Below are 13719 nucleotides of genomic sequence, written 5' to 3' on the forward strand. Positions count from 1 at the left end.
GAGTAGAACAACGTCTTCACATTCTCAATTCTACTCATATAATCCTTTTTTTATCCTTTATATAACTCTCATTTCCAAACTTGATCGTATCTTATATAATACCGATAACATCGGATAATCTTAAAAGTAAACAGCGACGAAATTATAATGTTATCAAGAATAAAAAATTGGTGTTATCCTTAGACCAAAGTGATTGGGGATATTTTTATACAACTAGGTATACAAAGAGCGATTTGGTATATCAAAACTTCCTCTCTCTCACTTCCACCCTTTCTCTCTCTCTCTCTCTCTTTCTTTGTATTATGATACCGATCCTACTCATATTGATGACAGAGAGGGGAAGCTCTCAATCAACTACCAGACCACAGCAGTTTCTTCCAGGCAGAAGTGGACCAGCATATGTTCAGTTGCGAGGTCCTTTTGGCCCACAGTGGAACGTAAAAGGTGTTTTTAACTGCTTTCGCTTAACAAGATTCAGCTCGGATTTATCATAGGTGTGCTCACTGGACACTCTCCGATAGATACACGTGCGGTAAGGCTAGGGATCCTGGTAGATGTAAGTTGTCAAAGCTGTTTGGAGGAAGGCGAGTTCACATCATCTAAGCATTTCTTTCTCCAATACCCAGAGCTTGCTCGATGGAGGTTGTGCCTTTGTAGGCACACCTTTGCCGAACCTATTGAATTGGCATTAGCCGACTCAAGAGATTTGTAATAGATTCCAATCGCCTGGTCGAACCGTGAGGGTCTTTCTGATTCATTAGTCTTTTTTGGTACCACAAAGGACAGTGTTCATAACTGTCTAAGTGAGATCTCCGGCAAATGCAGATATTTCCCTTTAACCTATTTTACCTATACTGATTGCTTTGAAATTATTCTTCTGCATATATCTTAAAAGGTAACTGAGTAAAAAGCGGTATTAAATAAAAAATTTACCCTTGAGGGAAGTGTATCTGACATCCGTTAGTGATGTTTGAAAACAAACCCCAAATGAGTGTGATATTTTTCAAGCTCAAGACATTTATTAAGTATCACCTTTGAATTCATATTTTTCGTATATTAATTGAGGAGTTTCACAAATTCTATGTGCTAAATACCCGACAACGCTGTTGACAAGCAAATTGTGTACAATAACGGTTCGAATTGCCGCCACAACCCCAATAAGTGAATGTCTCACAACGTCGCGAACCGGTATTGTAATACCAACTCGTGCCTCCATTACAGCCACGGCCAGAGTAGCCCGAATTAGCTGATTCGCTGCATGTCGGGAAATCTGTTTAAGAGTGAAAATGAGTTTTTAAATTAACTTAAATTATTATATACTAATATTTATAAATATTTAATGTACTTACTGAGTGGCGCACACTGCTGAGCGTGTGTCTTAAAATTAGCGAGTATAAAGAAGAAGAGGCAGAAGAGAAATATCGAGAACTTTTCGATAGCGAACATAGCGTCAACTTTCAATGGCTATGAATAACTGTTTTCGTACAAAAGATAGCAGAAGGCTTTTATAGAATTTGGGTTATTTTTTATATTCATATCTGAAGTAAATTGAAGCACAAAACAATTACATATGAGTTAATTTTATTAAACATTTTTTTTTAACAATTTGTACACGTGTGATCTTTTATATAATTTCTTTTAGGTTTCAAGTCAGCTCATGTAACTGAATTTCTTTGTGTGCGTAGATGTAGATATCTCATTGAAATTATTATATCCATGACTTTCCATGATCCTTAACCCTGTATAGTCTTGAGTTAGATTTAATATGAATGTATACATATATCTAAAATTACGCGAGTTACTCAATGACAATAGTTTAAGTGTGAAATCTTGGAGAGTGGTGAATCGAACAAATAATTTGGTATAATCAAACGAAGATAAGGCTAGCTTCTTAGACACCAAAAAAAATTTGAACTCATTTGTTTCCAAACTGTGTTTTTAAAATCTGCTGACAAGATTTCTCAAGAACTACTCAACCGATCTTGATAAAGTTTTAAATCTCTTTACAAAAACAATTTACAAGGTTTGGAAGAAATACTTAGGTTAAGTTAGGTTATGTATGTTCAATGGCTTAGACTATTGAGTATTGTCCTTTGTGGTGCTCCTCACTTAAATTTATGAACAAAGCGCATAGAAACTACGACAATTCTGCATAGGGTTTTCACTTATATATCCGTATCCGAGAATACTCCAAAAAGTGAGATGCAAGATACTTTTGGCTTGATCTTGCAAAGGCGGGGCATTCCTAAAGGAAATTTTGGAAATATTCTATCTCATTCTCCTCTAAACAGCTTCTGCAGCTAGCCCCCGGTAAAATTTTATCATGGGAATTCGATGGGACAACGGGCGGTTAGAGCCCCTATGACTAGGGAAAGATTGACTTGAGGGCGAAGAGTTCCCTAGATCTCTTGAGATTTACCTTCGACCAGAAGGATCTCGCGACAGAACAAATGCTAGTGACAGTCCAGCGCTGAATTCAGTTGAGGCCTATACATCAAGAAGCAAATTGCATGATGCTGGTGATGCTCCTTCTTCTTCTTGACTGGCGCAGACACCGCTTACGCGGTTATAGCCGAGTCCAAAACAGTGCGCCACGTATCCCTCCTTCTGGCAGTTTGACGTCAATTGGTTATACCAAGCGAAGCCAGGTCCCTCTCCACCTGGTCCTTCCATCGGAGTGGAGGTCGCCCTCTTCCTCGGCTTCCACCAGCGGGTACTGCATCGAACACTTCCAGAGCTGGAGCACTTTCGTCGATTTGAACAACATGACCTAGCCAGCGTAGCCGCTGTTTTTTTATTCGCTGGACTATGTCTATGTCGTAGAATAACACATACAGCTCATCGTTCCATCTTCTGCGGCATTCGCCGTTGCCAATGTTTAAGGGACCATAAATCTTCCGCTTGATCCTACTTGTTCCCATTCCACTATAGGCGAAACTGCCTTACAATTTTTTGCGATCTGTGGTCAGGCACCCAAACTAGTCTGATTGAGAAGTCATCTGATGAGACTGATAATGAGGACTGGCATTCGTTCACCAGCCTGGAGCTCTAGGCTAGTATCGCCGTTCTACTGTCAGAGTGGATTGTCACTGCTTTGAAGATTGCTGTGAACCTATGAAAATAGGAAGTCGGACAGTTCTTTATGTCACAAACCAACGAGAACTGTAAGTTGAGGTTTAATTAACGTCGTAAGCTCTCAGGGATTCTTATGAATAGAGTTAACCAGGAGATCATTACGACTATCGACATTTGCATTAGCTCAGCTTTCCTTGAGGACTTCGGTAGTACATCTAACTTAGAAATATATTTGAAAAATAGATATTTTAAACCTAAAATTACTTAACACACAGTTTATATTTGAAATGAAATTATTTTATTTTCGAAATCCGGTCGATTACATTCAAAATCAATTCGCTATTATTATTCACAGTTATTTTGGCAGGCTGCAAGCGAACAATAACGATTGGAGTTACCGCCACAGCCATTATAATGGAAACTGTAGCATGCATCAGCTCCGTAATTGTAATACCATCTAGTGCCTCCGTAACAGCCACTGCCGCCATAACCGCTATGATAGCCACCCGAGCAGCTGTAGTATCCTGTAAACGAAAGTAGTTAAAAATATATATTTTTTGATATAAAAATTTGTAATATTTTACTTACTTGGCGCATTCGGACATTGTGCCTGAGTTTGTCCAAGGAAAAGGAAGATCGACAATATTAAGAAGCAAGCGAGGAACTTCATATTGAACACTTGAGTAAGTTGTTGTTAGCTAGTCACAGTAACTGATACATTTTGCTTTGGAAGTAGTTGCTTTTATACCGAAAGTTGTAATATTAAAAATAATAGTTTCAACATACGTACATATCTTATTTCCACGTGTAAAAATATCGTATGATTTTATTATTAAATTTCTATTGTTTTTTTATATAAATAGCTCAACAGCTGTTTCATTAAAAGAATTTTTTTTATTTTTAAATATACGAAAAAGTGTGCTGCTTCAGTATGAGCGTGAACTAATTTTTGTGCTTACAATAGAGCTTAACGCTTGTTAAGGGGCGCGGGGTAAGCGGTAGGCGGTTATATGCAGAGTATATAGAAATAAGGCATGCTATAAACCATATAAAGTCATATATATAGTATATATATATATATATATATACTTATAAGACAAAATTTGAAATCCATAAGTTATAAACTTAAAAAAAATCCTTTTACCAAAGGAGATGTACTGAGTTTTACCCAGTGGACCTACAGGCTCCGCAAAAATCTGTTATATATTATTTTTACGACCTCGCCTTCTTATTACTGTCGATAATTTGTCAATCGGCCTTTCTTATCCCATATATTTACCCACTAATACTTGAAGGATTCGAGTATGATCACAATATTATTTATAATCAATTCTCATACGGTTATTGTAACCGAACCATCTATTGCTTAGGAATCATAGTATCCATATCCATTATAAACGTATGTATTTAAATGTGTAATTAGCGTAGAAACCGTTTATCCGGTTATAGCCATTGTAAATACGCAATAATATTCAGTCATAATAATAGGCTCTATATACTCCTAATCAATCTGAGACGCTGTAATCGGTATTCAAGCTTGCGATTAAGCTACGATACGCTTACATCGACATCAAACACATAGAATGGGTCGATTTTAAAATTAGGAAAGAAATATCGTAGGTTTATAGAGTGCCAAGGATCGAAATTCAAAAAACAACAAGAATCGAAGGGTAGGCACTGACTCATTCCAATTGATTAGACTTCAAACTTATTTTTATCATGTTATTCATGTAGAATAAAATATTAGATTGGGACTATCCTCGATTGTTCACTATCCTCGTACGGAACCGAACCATTTGGGTCAACACTGAACTCTGCAGAATTGTTTTTGTAGTCTAGTATATAAACGTCTCTCGAAAAAGCTATAGAACCTTTAATTGGCGTAGAGCTTAATCAGTTTTGAGAAATTCGGGAATATCGAGCATTTAACTCTTATTTCTTAAATTTATTTAGCGTCTGTCCATTTCTTAGATCCTCTATTATATAATATCGACGACATCTGATAGTGTTAAATGTAAATGGGGTCGAAAAGAATACTTTATAAGATGTTTAACTCAAGAGATTTGGGATGTTTTTAAAAGACTATACAAAGTAGAATATCTATGGAGTTCCTTATCTTCGTTTATATGCCGAGCGATTCTATGATTCATTTCTCGCTTGCATCTCTCTCTTTCTTTTTGAACTGAATATTATTTGATTTCGATTCTGCTAATATTAATGTCTGACTCACCCCAATTAATTAGACTGATCAATTTTTGCAATATTTAAGAGTATTATATATTCGACATTTTTTCTGGGTGTTTTATAAAACTAATTTTTCCGAGAGATTAAGTCATACATTGAAAATAGTATACCACTGTTTTGCGATGTCAGCATCAAATATATATATTCGATTTTCGAAATTTAGTTTTCTGGAATCACTGTGCTTAATTATAGAATGTATGTAGAACTTTGGGCAATCAATTCACCTATCTTCTTATTTCATTGATTTATAACATTTTCCGATCAGGCATATATGGCCGATAATATAAGAGATTAAACTAGGATCTTTGAAAATAATTAAAAACTTTATATTTCGAAATATACTGGAAGAATTTTTGAAGAATAGGTATGCAATTTTTTATATTCTCGCAACAAAAGTTGCTAAGAGTTTAGAGTTATAGTTTTGTTCACATAACGGTTGTTTGTAAGTTCTAAAACTAAACAGTTAAGATAAGTTAGATATAGGATTATATATATCAAAATGATCAGGGCGACGAGAAGAGTCAAAATCTGTATCTCCGTCCGTCCGTGCAACGGATAACTTGAGTAAAAATTGAGATATCTTGGCGAAACTTGGCACACATATTCCTTGGGGGCTTGCTTTCGAAAATGAGCAAAATCTGACCACTGCCACGCCTACAAAATGGCGAAAACCAAAAACACATAAAGGGTCATAACTAAGCCATAAATAAAGTTATAAAAGTAAAATTTGGAACAGAGGATCGCACTAGGAAGGGGCATATTTGGACGTAATTTTTTTGGGGGAATGGGCGTGGTCCCGCCCCCAAATCGGTTATTTGTATATATCTCGCAAACCAATAAACCAAACTTTCTGCAGTCGTTTTTTTTAGCCATTTCCTTATATAGTCCAAAAATGAAAGAAATCGGATAATAACCACGCCCACCTCCCATACAAAGGTTAGGTTTAAAATTACTAAAAGTGGGTTAACTTACTAACGAAAAACTTCAGAAACACTAAATTTTACATAAGAAATGGCAGATGGAAGCTGCACTCAGATTTTTTTTACAAAATGGAAAATCGCCCACTTATGAGTCAGAAACCATATTTCAGGAACTTGACAGATTTCAATGAAATTCGGTAGATAATATTTTCTTGACACCCTGATGACATGTGTCGAAAATGGATGAAATCGGTTCACAACCACGACAACTTCCCATATAAATCAATTTTGAATTCTATCCGATTCCTTCAATTTATAAGATATACATCCATAAGGAATGAAGATAGCGAAATAAAAGTTTATACAAATACGGTATATAATTCGTGGCATCACTTGTAAAAAAAAAATTGTCAAAATCGGACAATAACTTTTCAAAGCCTCGAATATCGAATATGAAGAATTCAGTGCCTCATGGTAATTTTTCACCGAAAATTTCGGTAAATCTCTCAGGTATCTTTATTTAATTCAGAGGAAATCTTGTTCTTCTAATAATAGTGTCTCTGTTAAAATTAGATCATAACTTCTCCTAGCTCTCATATAGCTAATTATAGGATTTTTAAAAATACTGAAATACCTTAGCTTAATTAAATGAGCATATAACCTTAGATATAATGTATGTTAGTGATGAAAATGAATTTAATCGGTTCAGGAATTACCTCAGCCCTCATATACCATATATGATGATTTAAAGTATTTCTATTGGACTTTATACTGAATATATGGGTCAAATTGTGTGTTATCTTAATAAAAATATAGCAATAAATTGCGAGAGTATAAAATGTTGTTAGCCTTTCATTACTTGTTTGTTTATATGCATATTAATTCTCATCCACAAACAGATAGTTTTCATTGTACTCAAATATATAAGTTTAACGAGAAACCTCGATTGACCACATTTACAACCATACCAAATTTCTAAAAATTTGTCGAGTACCATTGACGAAATATAAAGTTTTAATTTTTTCTAACTTTCGAGTATGACCTTATAGTATTTATCATATGAGATTGGTCGAAAATGTTTATAGTACATTGAAAAATGGTAGCTTATATCCATATTTTTGAATATTTACAAACTACATCCTGTAATAAATAATAATATAATACTTTTACAAAAGTCTTTTTACGAACTTTGAAAATTTTATTTGGATTGGTAATAACCCATCTGTACAGTGTGACGGGTATTGCAGGCAACTTAAATGTAAAGAACTTCAAAAAAATTTAAAATTTTGTGGTTACTTTAAAATATTTCTGGTTGAAAGGCAATATTACCTCGTGTGAGCTCGTTAAACGCTGAACCAGCACTTGTGCGCTTCCCAGATCGTCCCTGACTTGGAGTAGAGCGTAAGAGGACTTTCGAACTCTTGGCAAGTTTTATCTCACCGCAATTATAGGACTGTGGACTGGACATTGTCCAATAAGTGCACATGTGGTTAGACTAAGTAAGTTATCTGAGTTGTGTGGAGGAAGGCGATGTGGAACGATCTGGGCAGTCCTAATCCTCCAATATCTAGTAATTAACGAATTTTGTGTTATTGATATTAGCCGAACTTGTGCTTGAAAAATATGTCGAAGGTTCTAAACGTTTTGTTGAAACATAATGTCCATGTGGGATCCAAGATCCACCTGCTTCCTAAATTAGGTTATCTACCTCTTAAACAAAACCAAAACATTTTGTTATCAATATACAAATTTATTAGCTCTCACTATTATATACCATCAATAAAATTAAGATTATTAACCAATTTTATTAGAATTCCAAAATTTAAAGACATTTACTATTCATTGAAATACAGATTGATATTTATGTTTTTGAAGTTAAAATCGGATAAATTAATAATCAACTTTTAACCACTGTAAGAACACCTCTGTTGACAGGCGCTAAGTGAACAATAACGGTTTGAATTACCACCACAGCCATAGTAATAGAAGCTGCTACAACTCCTAGAGCCCGGATTGTAATACCATCTAGTGCCAGCGTAACAACCGCTACCCCTTCTACCGCTATGATAGCCACCGCCGCAGCTGTAGTATTCTGCAGAGGAAAATAGTTATTTAGAGATATGTACATGCATTAGTACAATTATATTATGCATTTTTTTCGTTCCGTGTTTTACTTACGTGGTGGATTTGAACATTGCGCCTGAGTTTCACCCACGAAAAGTAAGACAGCCAAGAGTAAAAAGCAAGCGAGGAACTTCATATTGATAGCTTGTTATTGGATTGTTGTGTTTGCAGTAACTGATAATTCTTCTCTGTCGACAAGTTGCTTTTATAGCCCGAAATCTGTGCCTGGATCACTTGTTTAAATAAAGAAATTGGACGTAATTCCCTGTTATTGTTATTATGTTATATATTTACATGCTTTTATGACTTAAAGGAAATTTCTTAAACATCTGTTCAATTAAAGCGGATTTGCTTATACAGAATTATATTCAATAAACTTTGAACTGTAGTGTGAAGTGTGTTTACAAATAAAAAATTACCACTTTGATTCATTCGTTATTTTTAGAATTTTGGGTTTTATGAACTCTTGTTTCAAGATATTTGTAAATTTTCTCGAGAAGGAACCCAACAAGTTAAAGCTTGCTATCGTTAATCTACTTTCGATTCTTACGTCATTCGTTTCCGCTTTTGGCAGTTTGGCACCAATTGGCAATGCCAAGTGAAGGTCCTTCTCCACCTAGTCCTTCCAACGGAGTGCAGGTCTTCTTTTTCCTCGGCTTCCACCAGCGGGTACTGCATCAAGCACTTTCAGAGCTGCAGCATTTTCGTCCATTCAACATGACCTAGCCAGCGTAGCCGTTGTCTTTTTATTCGCCTAACTATGTCTATATCGTCGAATAACACATACAGTTCTTCATTCCATCTTCTGGGGTATTCGCCGTTGCCAATGTTTAAGGGACCATAATTCTTCCGCAAAACCTTTCTCTTGAAAACTCTAGTGCCGTCTAATCGGATGTTGCACCATAAAGTAGAACGGTAATGATGAAGGACTTGTAGAGCTTGGTTTTTGTTCGTCGGGAGAGGACTTTATCTTTCAATTGCCTACTCAGTACAAAGTAGCACATGTTGGCAAGAGTGATTCTGCGTTGGATTTCCAGGCTGACATTGTTATTGCTGTTAATGCTGGTTCCCAGATAGACGTCTCGACACAGTATTACCAGGGAGCTTATACGCTGTAGTCTGATACCTATTGTGAACCATGTTGATTTGGAAATTTGTGGTGCACGAAGGTCTTTTACTACAAATAAACTATATAATTTGTTATGTGTTCATCTTGATCAAGGTGATCAAATTTACTAGTACTCAAAAGTATGATAACCTTTTTGAAACCAATTTATCTCCAAGGAAATTAAAAGTTAAAGAAGAAATGTTTAAATAATTGTAACTTATATTTTATAGTTAACATTCGGATTTCTTATTTGGAGTCAATAGTGGTTAAGCTCAGTCACTCTCAAACCTCAATAATTAATGTAAAATTGATTATCATTGATTTTACGAGATCCCCATCTTGAGACCCTTAGTCTACACGAAATTCGAAGTAACAGATCAGTGCAAAGTGTTTCACAATGCTCTATCCCTCATCTATCCCCCATTTATGTACATCATATATGGAAACGGTAGACGTTATATCACATATCGGTTAATATTTGAGATATTTTAGCAAAATTAAGTGGTCGGAAAATCTTGATCGCGACGTAGCTTGCATTGTGTGTTAACTTAATAACATTAAATAAATAACTTGCGACTTTAAAAATGTTCGGTTACACCCGAACTTAGCCCTTCCCTTCTAATTTAAAGGAGTTTTCAATAGGGACGCTACCAAGTAGACTAATAGGAACAGCAAACGACGTCATATTTTTCTCGCTCTTTTGACATTGGTAAGGTTTTTCAGTAAGGTTTACCATTTCATCATGGAAAGATATACGATCCAACAATGAGTCGAAATTATTAAAATTTACTACCTAAATTCGGTGTCAGTGGCCTCAATATTTTAAGAGCGCTACGCCCAATTTATGGTCATTCTCATTTCTGGCTTTGTCAATAAGCAAAATATGCGTTAATGGTCAGCCAGAAATCCACACGTTTTTCATGAGTCATTGCATCCCGAAAAACTACGGTTTGGTGAGTTTTATGGGCCGACGTCATTGGGCCGTACTTCTTATGTGATAACCGAATATTTTGCCCCATATTGGATGAAATGGACTTGGACAATATGTGGCGAATGTCACAATCTATTTATTGACTATTGATTGGGGCTACGTCAAGTATTCCTACAAATATCGGACGTGAATTTGCAGCAGTAGCGGTCGATGTATGCTTGAAATCAGTCTAAAATTGGGTCTGGACTTCTGCAAGCGTGCCCGTGATGACCATGTCAAAGGAATCGAGTTCCATACATAATGGCATCGAATGTACTTTCACAGAAAGAAAGAATTTCACTGATATCCCAAACCTTTTTTAGCGCTCTTATTAAAAAGTGAAAGATACCCCCAATTTTTTTCCATTTTCGATTCTTCCGGTTTGAGATCCTTTCTTTTACATTTATTTATTTGCTCTGATTTTAATTAACTATTACATTTGATTTGAAGAATTTAAAGATATTGACATTTTCTTGATATATGTACATATTGATTTATTGTTATAAACGTATTTGGATTAAAAACAAAATTATCAATCTGAGCTCTCAACCACTACGCATACATCTCTGTTGACAGGCGCCCAATGAGCAATAACGGTTCGCATTACCGCCGCAACCATTATAACGGAAGCTGGTACAACTCCTAGTGACCGTACTGTAATACCATCGGGTGCCACCAATGCAATTGCTGCCGCTTCTACCGCTATCAGCAGGGGGTGTACAGCTGTAAACACCTGTAAAAATATGGAATAGAATAGAGAGCATATAGTTATATTATATTTTTGTTAATTTCCTTTTTTTACTTACGTGGCGCATTCGGGCATTGCGCTTGAGTTTGATCCACAAAAAGGAAGACAGCCAGGACTAAAAAGCAAGGAAGGAACTTCATATTGATAGTTTGTTATTGGATTGTTGTGATTTCAGTAACTGATAGTTTTGGCTTGATCACTAGTTGTTTTTATAGCCGAAAATCTGTGCATGGAACAATTGTTTCAATTTGAGTAAAATTCCGTTGGATCATTGTTATGTCATACCCATACTTATTTATATTAATTAATGACTCAACTGCTGTCACTGAAACAGATGCGTAGCTTGAAACCAGCTGTTTTATTTCATTAAGACTGATATTTTATTTCTTTCTTCTGGATATGTATTCAATAATCTTTTTCTTGCAATTGCAAATAATTTTTCCGTTTAATTTTTTCGCTAATTTTAGACTTTTTAATCGCTGAAACTATGAACTCTTTTGTTGAGAATATCTTTCCTTTCGTTTTTCTCTTTCAACAATGAATAAATCCAGAACAATCCTTCCAATTATGCCCTGATCATTTGGAAATTAATTCTGAATTTCTAGCTCATCATTCAACGCATGGTCGATCGAGAAAAAATTTCGTCGTTGTATCACAGAAATTGCAGACGACGTGGTTCTCATGGTTGAAGGTAAATTTCTGGATACCGTATATAAAATGACTCAAAGATATCTTGGTGTCGTAACGAGTTGGGCTTCGGACAACGGTCTGTCAGTAAATCCTAGCAAGACCAGGAGATACAAAATACCGGATGCGTCTCTGCCGTCAATAGGAGAAGTTTATATTCACTCCGCAGACAGCGTGAAGTAGGTGTTGTCTTAGACAGGAAGCTTTCTTGGAAAACCAACATTGCGTAAAGAGCAAAAAAGGCATCGGTTGCCCTGTATTGTTGTAGAGGAGCCATCGATAGAAGATGGACCTCTCACCAAACGTAGTTCTTTGGCTATATGAAACAATAGTCAAGCCTATAATGTTCTACGGGATTCACGTGTGGTGGGAGGCGCTTGAAAAAAAGTTAGTGAGGGTGCAACGGGCGGCTCTCATAGGTATATTGACACTGAATATCCTACTGTATATAGCATCCGTGGATATAGCCGGAAGGTGAATGATCGCGAAAACTGCTTTAACGCTGAGAGAGGCTGGATATGTAAGAGAGTGCGTGCCTTGGTACGCTAATATCTTCAGGCGCTTAGACTTCATTCCGAGGCTACTGGACTGGAGACTCTGGCGGTCTCTTCTCTGCTCTTATACATTCAAGAGAAGGTTGGGTGGGTAGGAGTCGATGGAGGAAAAGCGCGGTAAGCTTCTTTACGGATTATAGATTATTGCCGAGTTAACAACAGCGCGCCATTCATCACTAGGTCCTTCTCCACTTAGTCTTTCCAACTATGTGGAGGTCTTCCACTTCCTCTGCTTCCACCAGCGGGTACTGCATCGAACACTTTCAAAGCTGGAGCGCTTCCGTCGTAGCCGCTATCTTTTTATTCACTTTATGGCATAGTCAATGTCGATGTATAACTTATACAGCTCATCGTACCATCGTCTACAGTATTCACCGTTGCCAATGTTTAAGGAACCGTAAATCTTCCACAAAACCCTTTTCTCGAAAACTCCTAAAGTCGCCTTATCGGATGTCGACCCGTACACGCTTCTGCACCATAAAGCAAGACGGGGAAGATGAGGGACTTAGGGAGTAGAGTTTAGTTTTTGTTCGTTGAGAGGCTTTATTTTTCAGTTGACTACTCAGTCCAAAGTAGCACATATTGACAACAGTGATTTTGCGTGGGATTTCGAGGCTGGTATTTTTGTGGTGTTACTCAGCACTCGCCCGGTAAAATTTGAATCAAGTGACGAGGTTCTCGTCTTCTACTCTGTAGACATCCAGAAAACTAATTTTTTTGACAAGTTAAAGAAAGAAGCTTGATTGTATTTTTAGGATATCCATATGCCAATCGAAATCTTACATCAATAAAAATTTTATTTGAGAATATTTATTTGTACACACATGTGTGTCTTCAACAAATGAAGTCTGACAAAATGCCGCCAAAATTTAACAGCCATTTGCCATTTCGCTGCTCCATCATTTGAAAGTGACAAATAATGGGGGAATACGCATTTTCCTACTAAAGCACGCTAATAAGTTGACATAAGAAATGTAGGTTATGCCGCCAAATTACATTTATTAGAGCAGCCAACTTTTTAACTGCTCAGCAGAAATTGTGCGCGCAGAATATTAAAACACACATTAAAAATATACTCAATATTTAAGCAGCTGCCTTGCTGTCGACTATCTTCAAAAAGTTCCACGTTAAGTATGAGTTGCTAGCAAAATGTGTTACCTACAGTCATTTATAACGCTCCATCGCAGGCATAAATACATACAGACACATGTATATGCGGGCATGCATATGCTGACATTAATATGACAGGTATGACGTTGTTTGCTTGTCATTTCATTTTCAACTCACCG

The 13719-nt window shown here is 36.3% G+C and overlaps 4 protein-coding genes across 4 annotated transcripts; all 4 read right to left on the reverse strand.

Annotated features, from left to right (window-relative positions):
- Positions 1 to 992: 992 nt before the first annotated feature.
- On the reverse strand, positions 993 to 1491 carry LOC105208506 (kunitz-like toxin PcKuz2). Its single transcript, XM_011178386.2, has 2 exons — positions 1350 to 1491; positions 993 to 1270 (listed from the first exon to the last, which is right to left on the reverse strand). The coding sequence occupies exons 1-2, from the start codon at positions 1444 to 1446 to the stop codon at positions 1080 to 1082; spliced, it is 288 nt and encodes a 95-aa protein (XP_011176688.2). The 5' UTR covers positions 1447 to 1491; the 3' UTR covers positions 993 to 1079.
- Positions 1492 to 3350: 1859 nt separating this feature from the next.
- Positions 3351 to 3813, reverse strand: LOC105208509 (male accessory gland serine protease inhibitor-like). The gene is made up of 2 exons (XM_011178389.3): positions 3664 to 3813; positions 3351 to 3599 (listed from the first exon to the last, which is right to left on the reverse strand). The coding sequence occupies exons 1-2, from the start codon at positions 3743 to 3745 to the stop codon at positions 3421 to 3423; spliced, it is 261 nt and encodes an 86-aa protein (XP_011176691.1). The 5' UTR covers positions 3746 to 3813; the 3' UTR covers positions 3351 to 3420.
- A 4211-nt stretch (positions 3814 to 8024) lies between these two features.
- LOC105208508 (kappaPI-stichotoxin-Shd2a-like) lies at positions 8025 to 8578 on the reverse strand. Its single transcript, XM_011178388.3, has 2 exons — positions 8418 to 8578; positions 8025 to 8331 (listed from the first exon to the last, which is right to left on the reverse strand). The coding sequence occupies exons 1-2, from the start codon at positions 8497 to 8499 to the stop codon at positions 8144 to 8146; spliced, it is 270 nt and encodes an 89-aa protein (XP_011176690.1). The 5' UTR covers positions 8500 to 8578; the 3' UTR covers positions 8025 to 8143.
- A 2331-nt stretch (positions 8579 to 10909) lies between these two features.
- LOC105208507 (PI-actitoxin-Axm2b-like) lies at positions 10910 to 11406 on the reverse strand. Its single transcript, XM_011178387.2, has 2 exons — positions 11248 to 11406; positions 10910 to 11174 (listed from the first exon to the last, which is right to left on the reverse strand). Exons 1-2 carry the CDS (start codon positions 11327 to 11329, stop codon positions 10987 to 10989), a joined length of 270 nt encoding a protein of 89 aa, XP_011176689.1. The 5' UTR covers positions 11330 to 11406; the 3' UTR covers positions 10910 to 10986.
- Between the last annotated feature and the right edge of the window lie 2313 nt (positions 11407 to 13719).

The sequence above is a fragment of the Zeugodacus cucurbitae genome, chromosome 3, assembly GCF_028554725.1.
Source record: "Zeugodacus cucurbitae isolate PBARC_wt_2022May chromosome 3, idZeuCucr1.2, whole genome shotgun sequence".
In the NCBI taxonomy this organism is placed as follows: Eukaryota; Metazoa; Arthropoda; class Insecta; order Diptera; family Tephritidae; genus Zeugodacus; species Zeugodacus cucurbitae.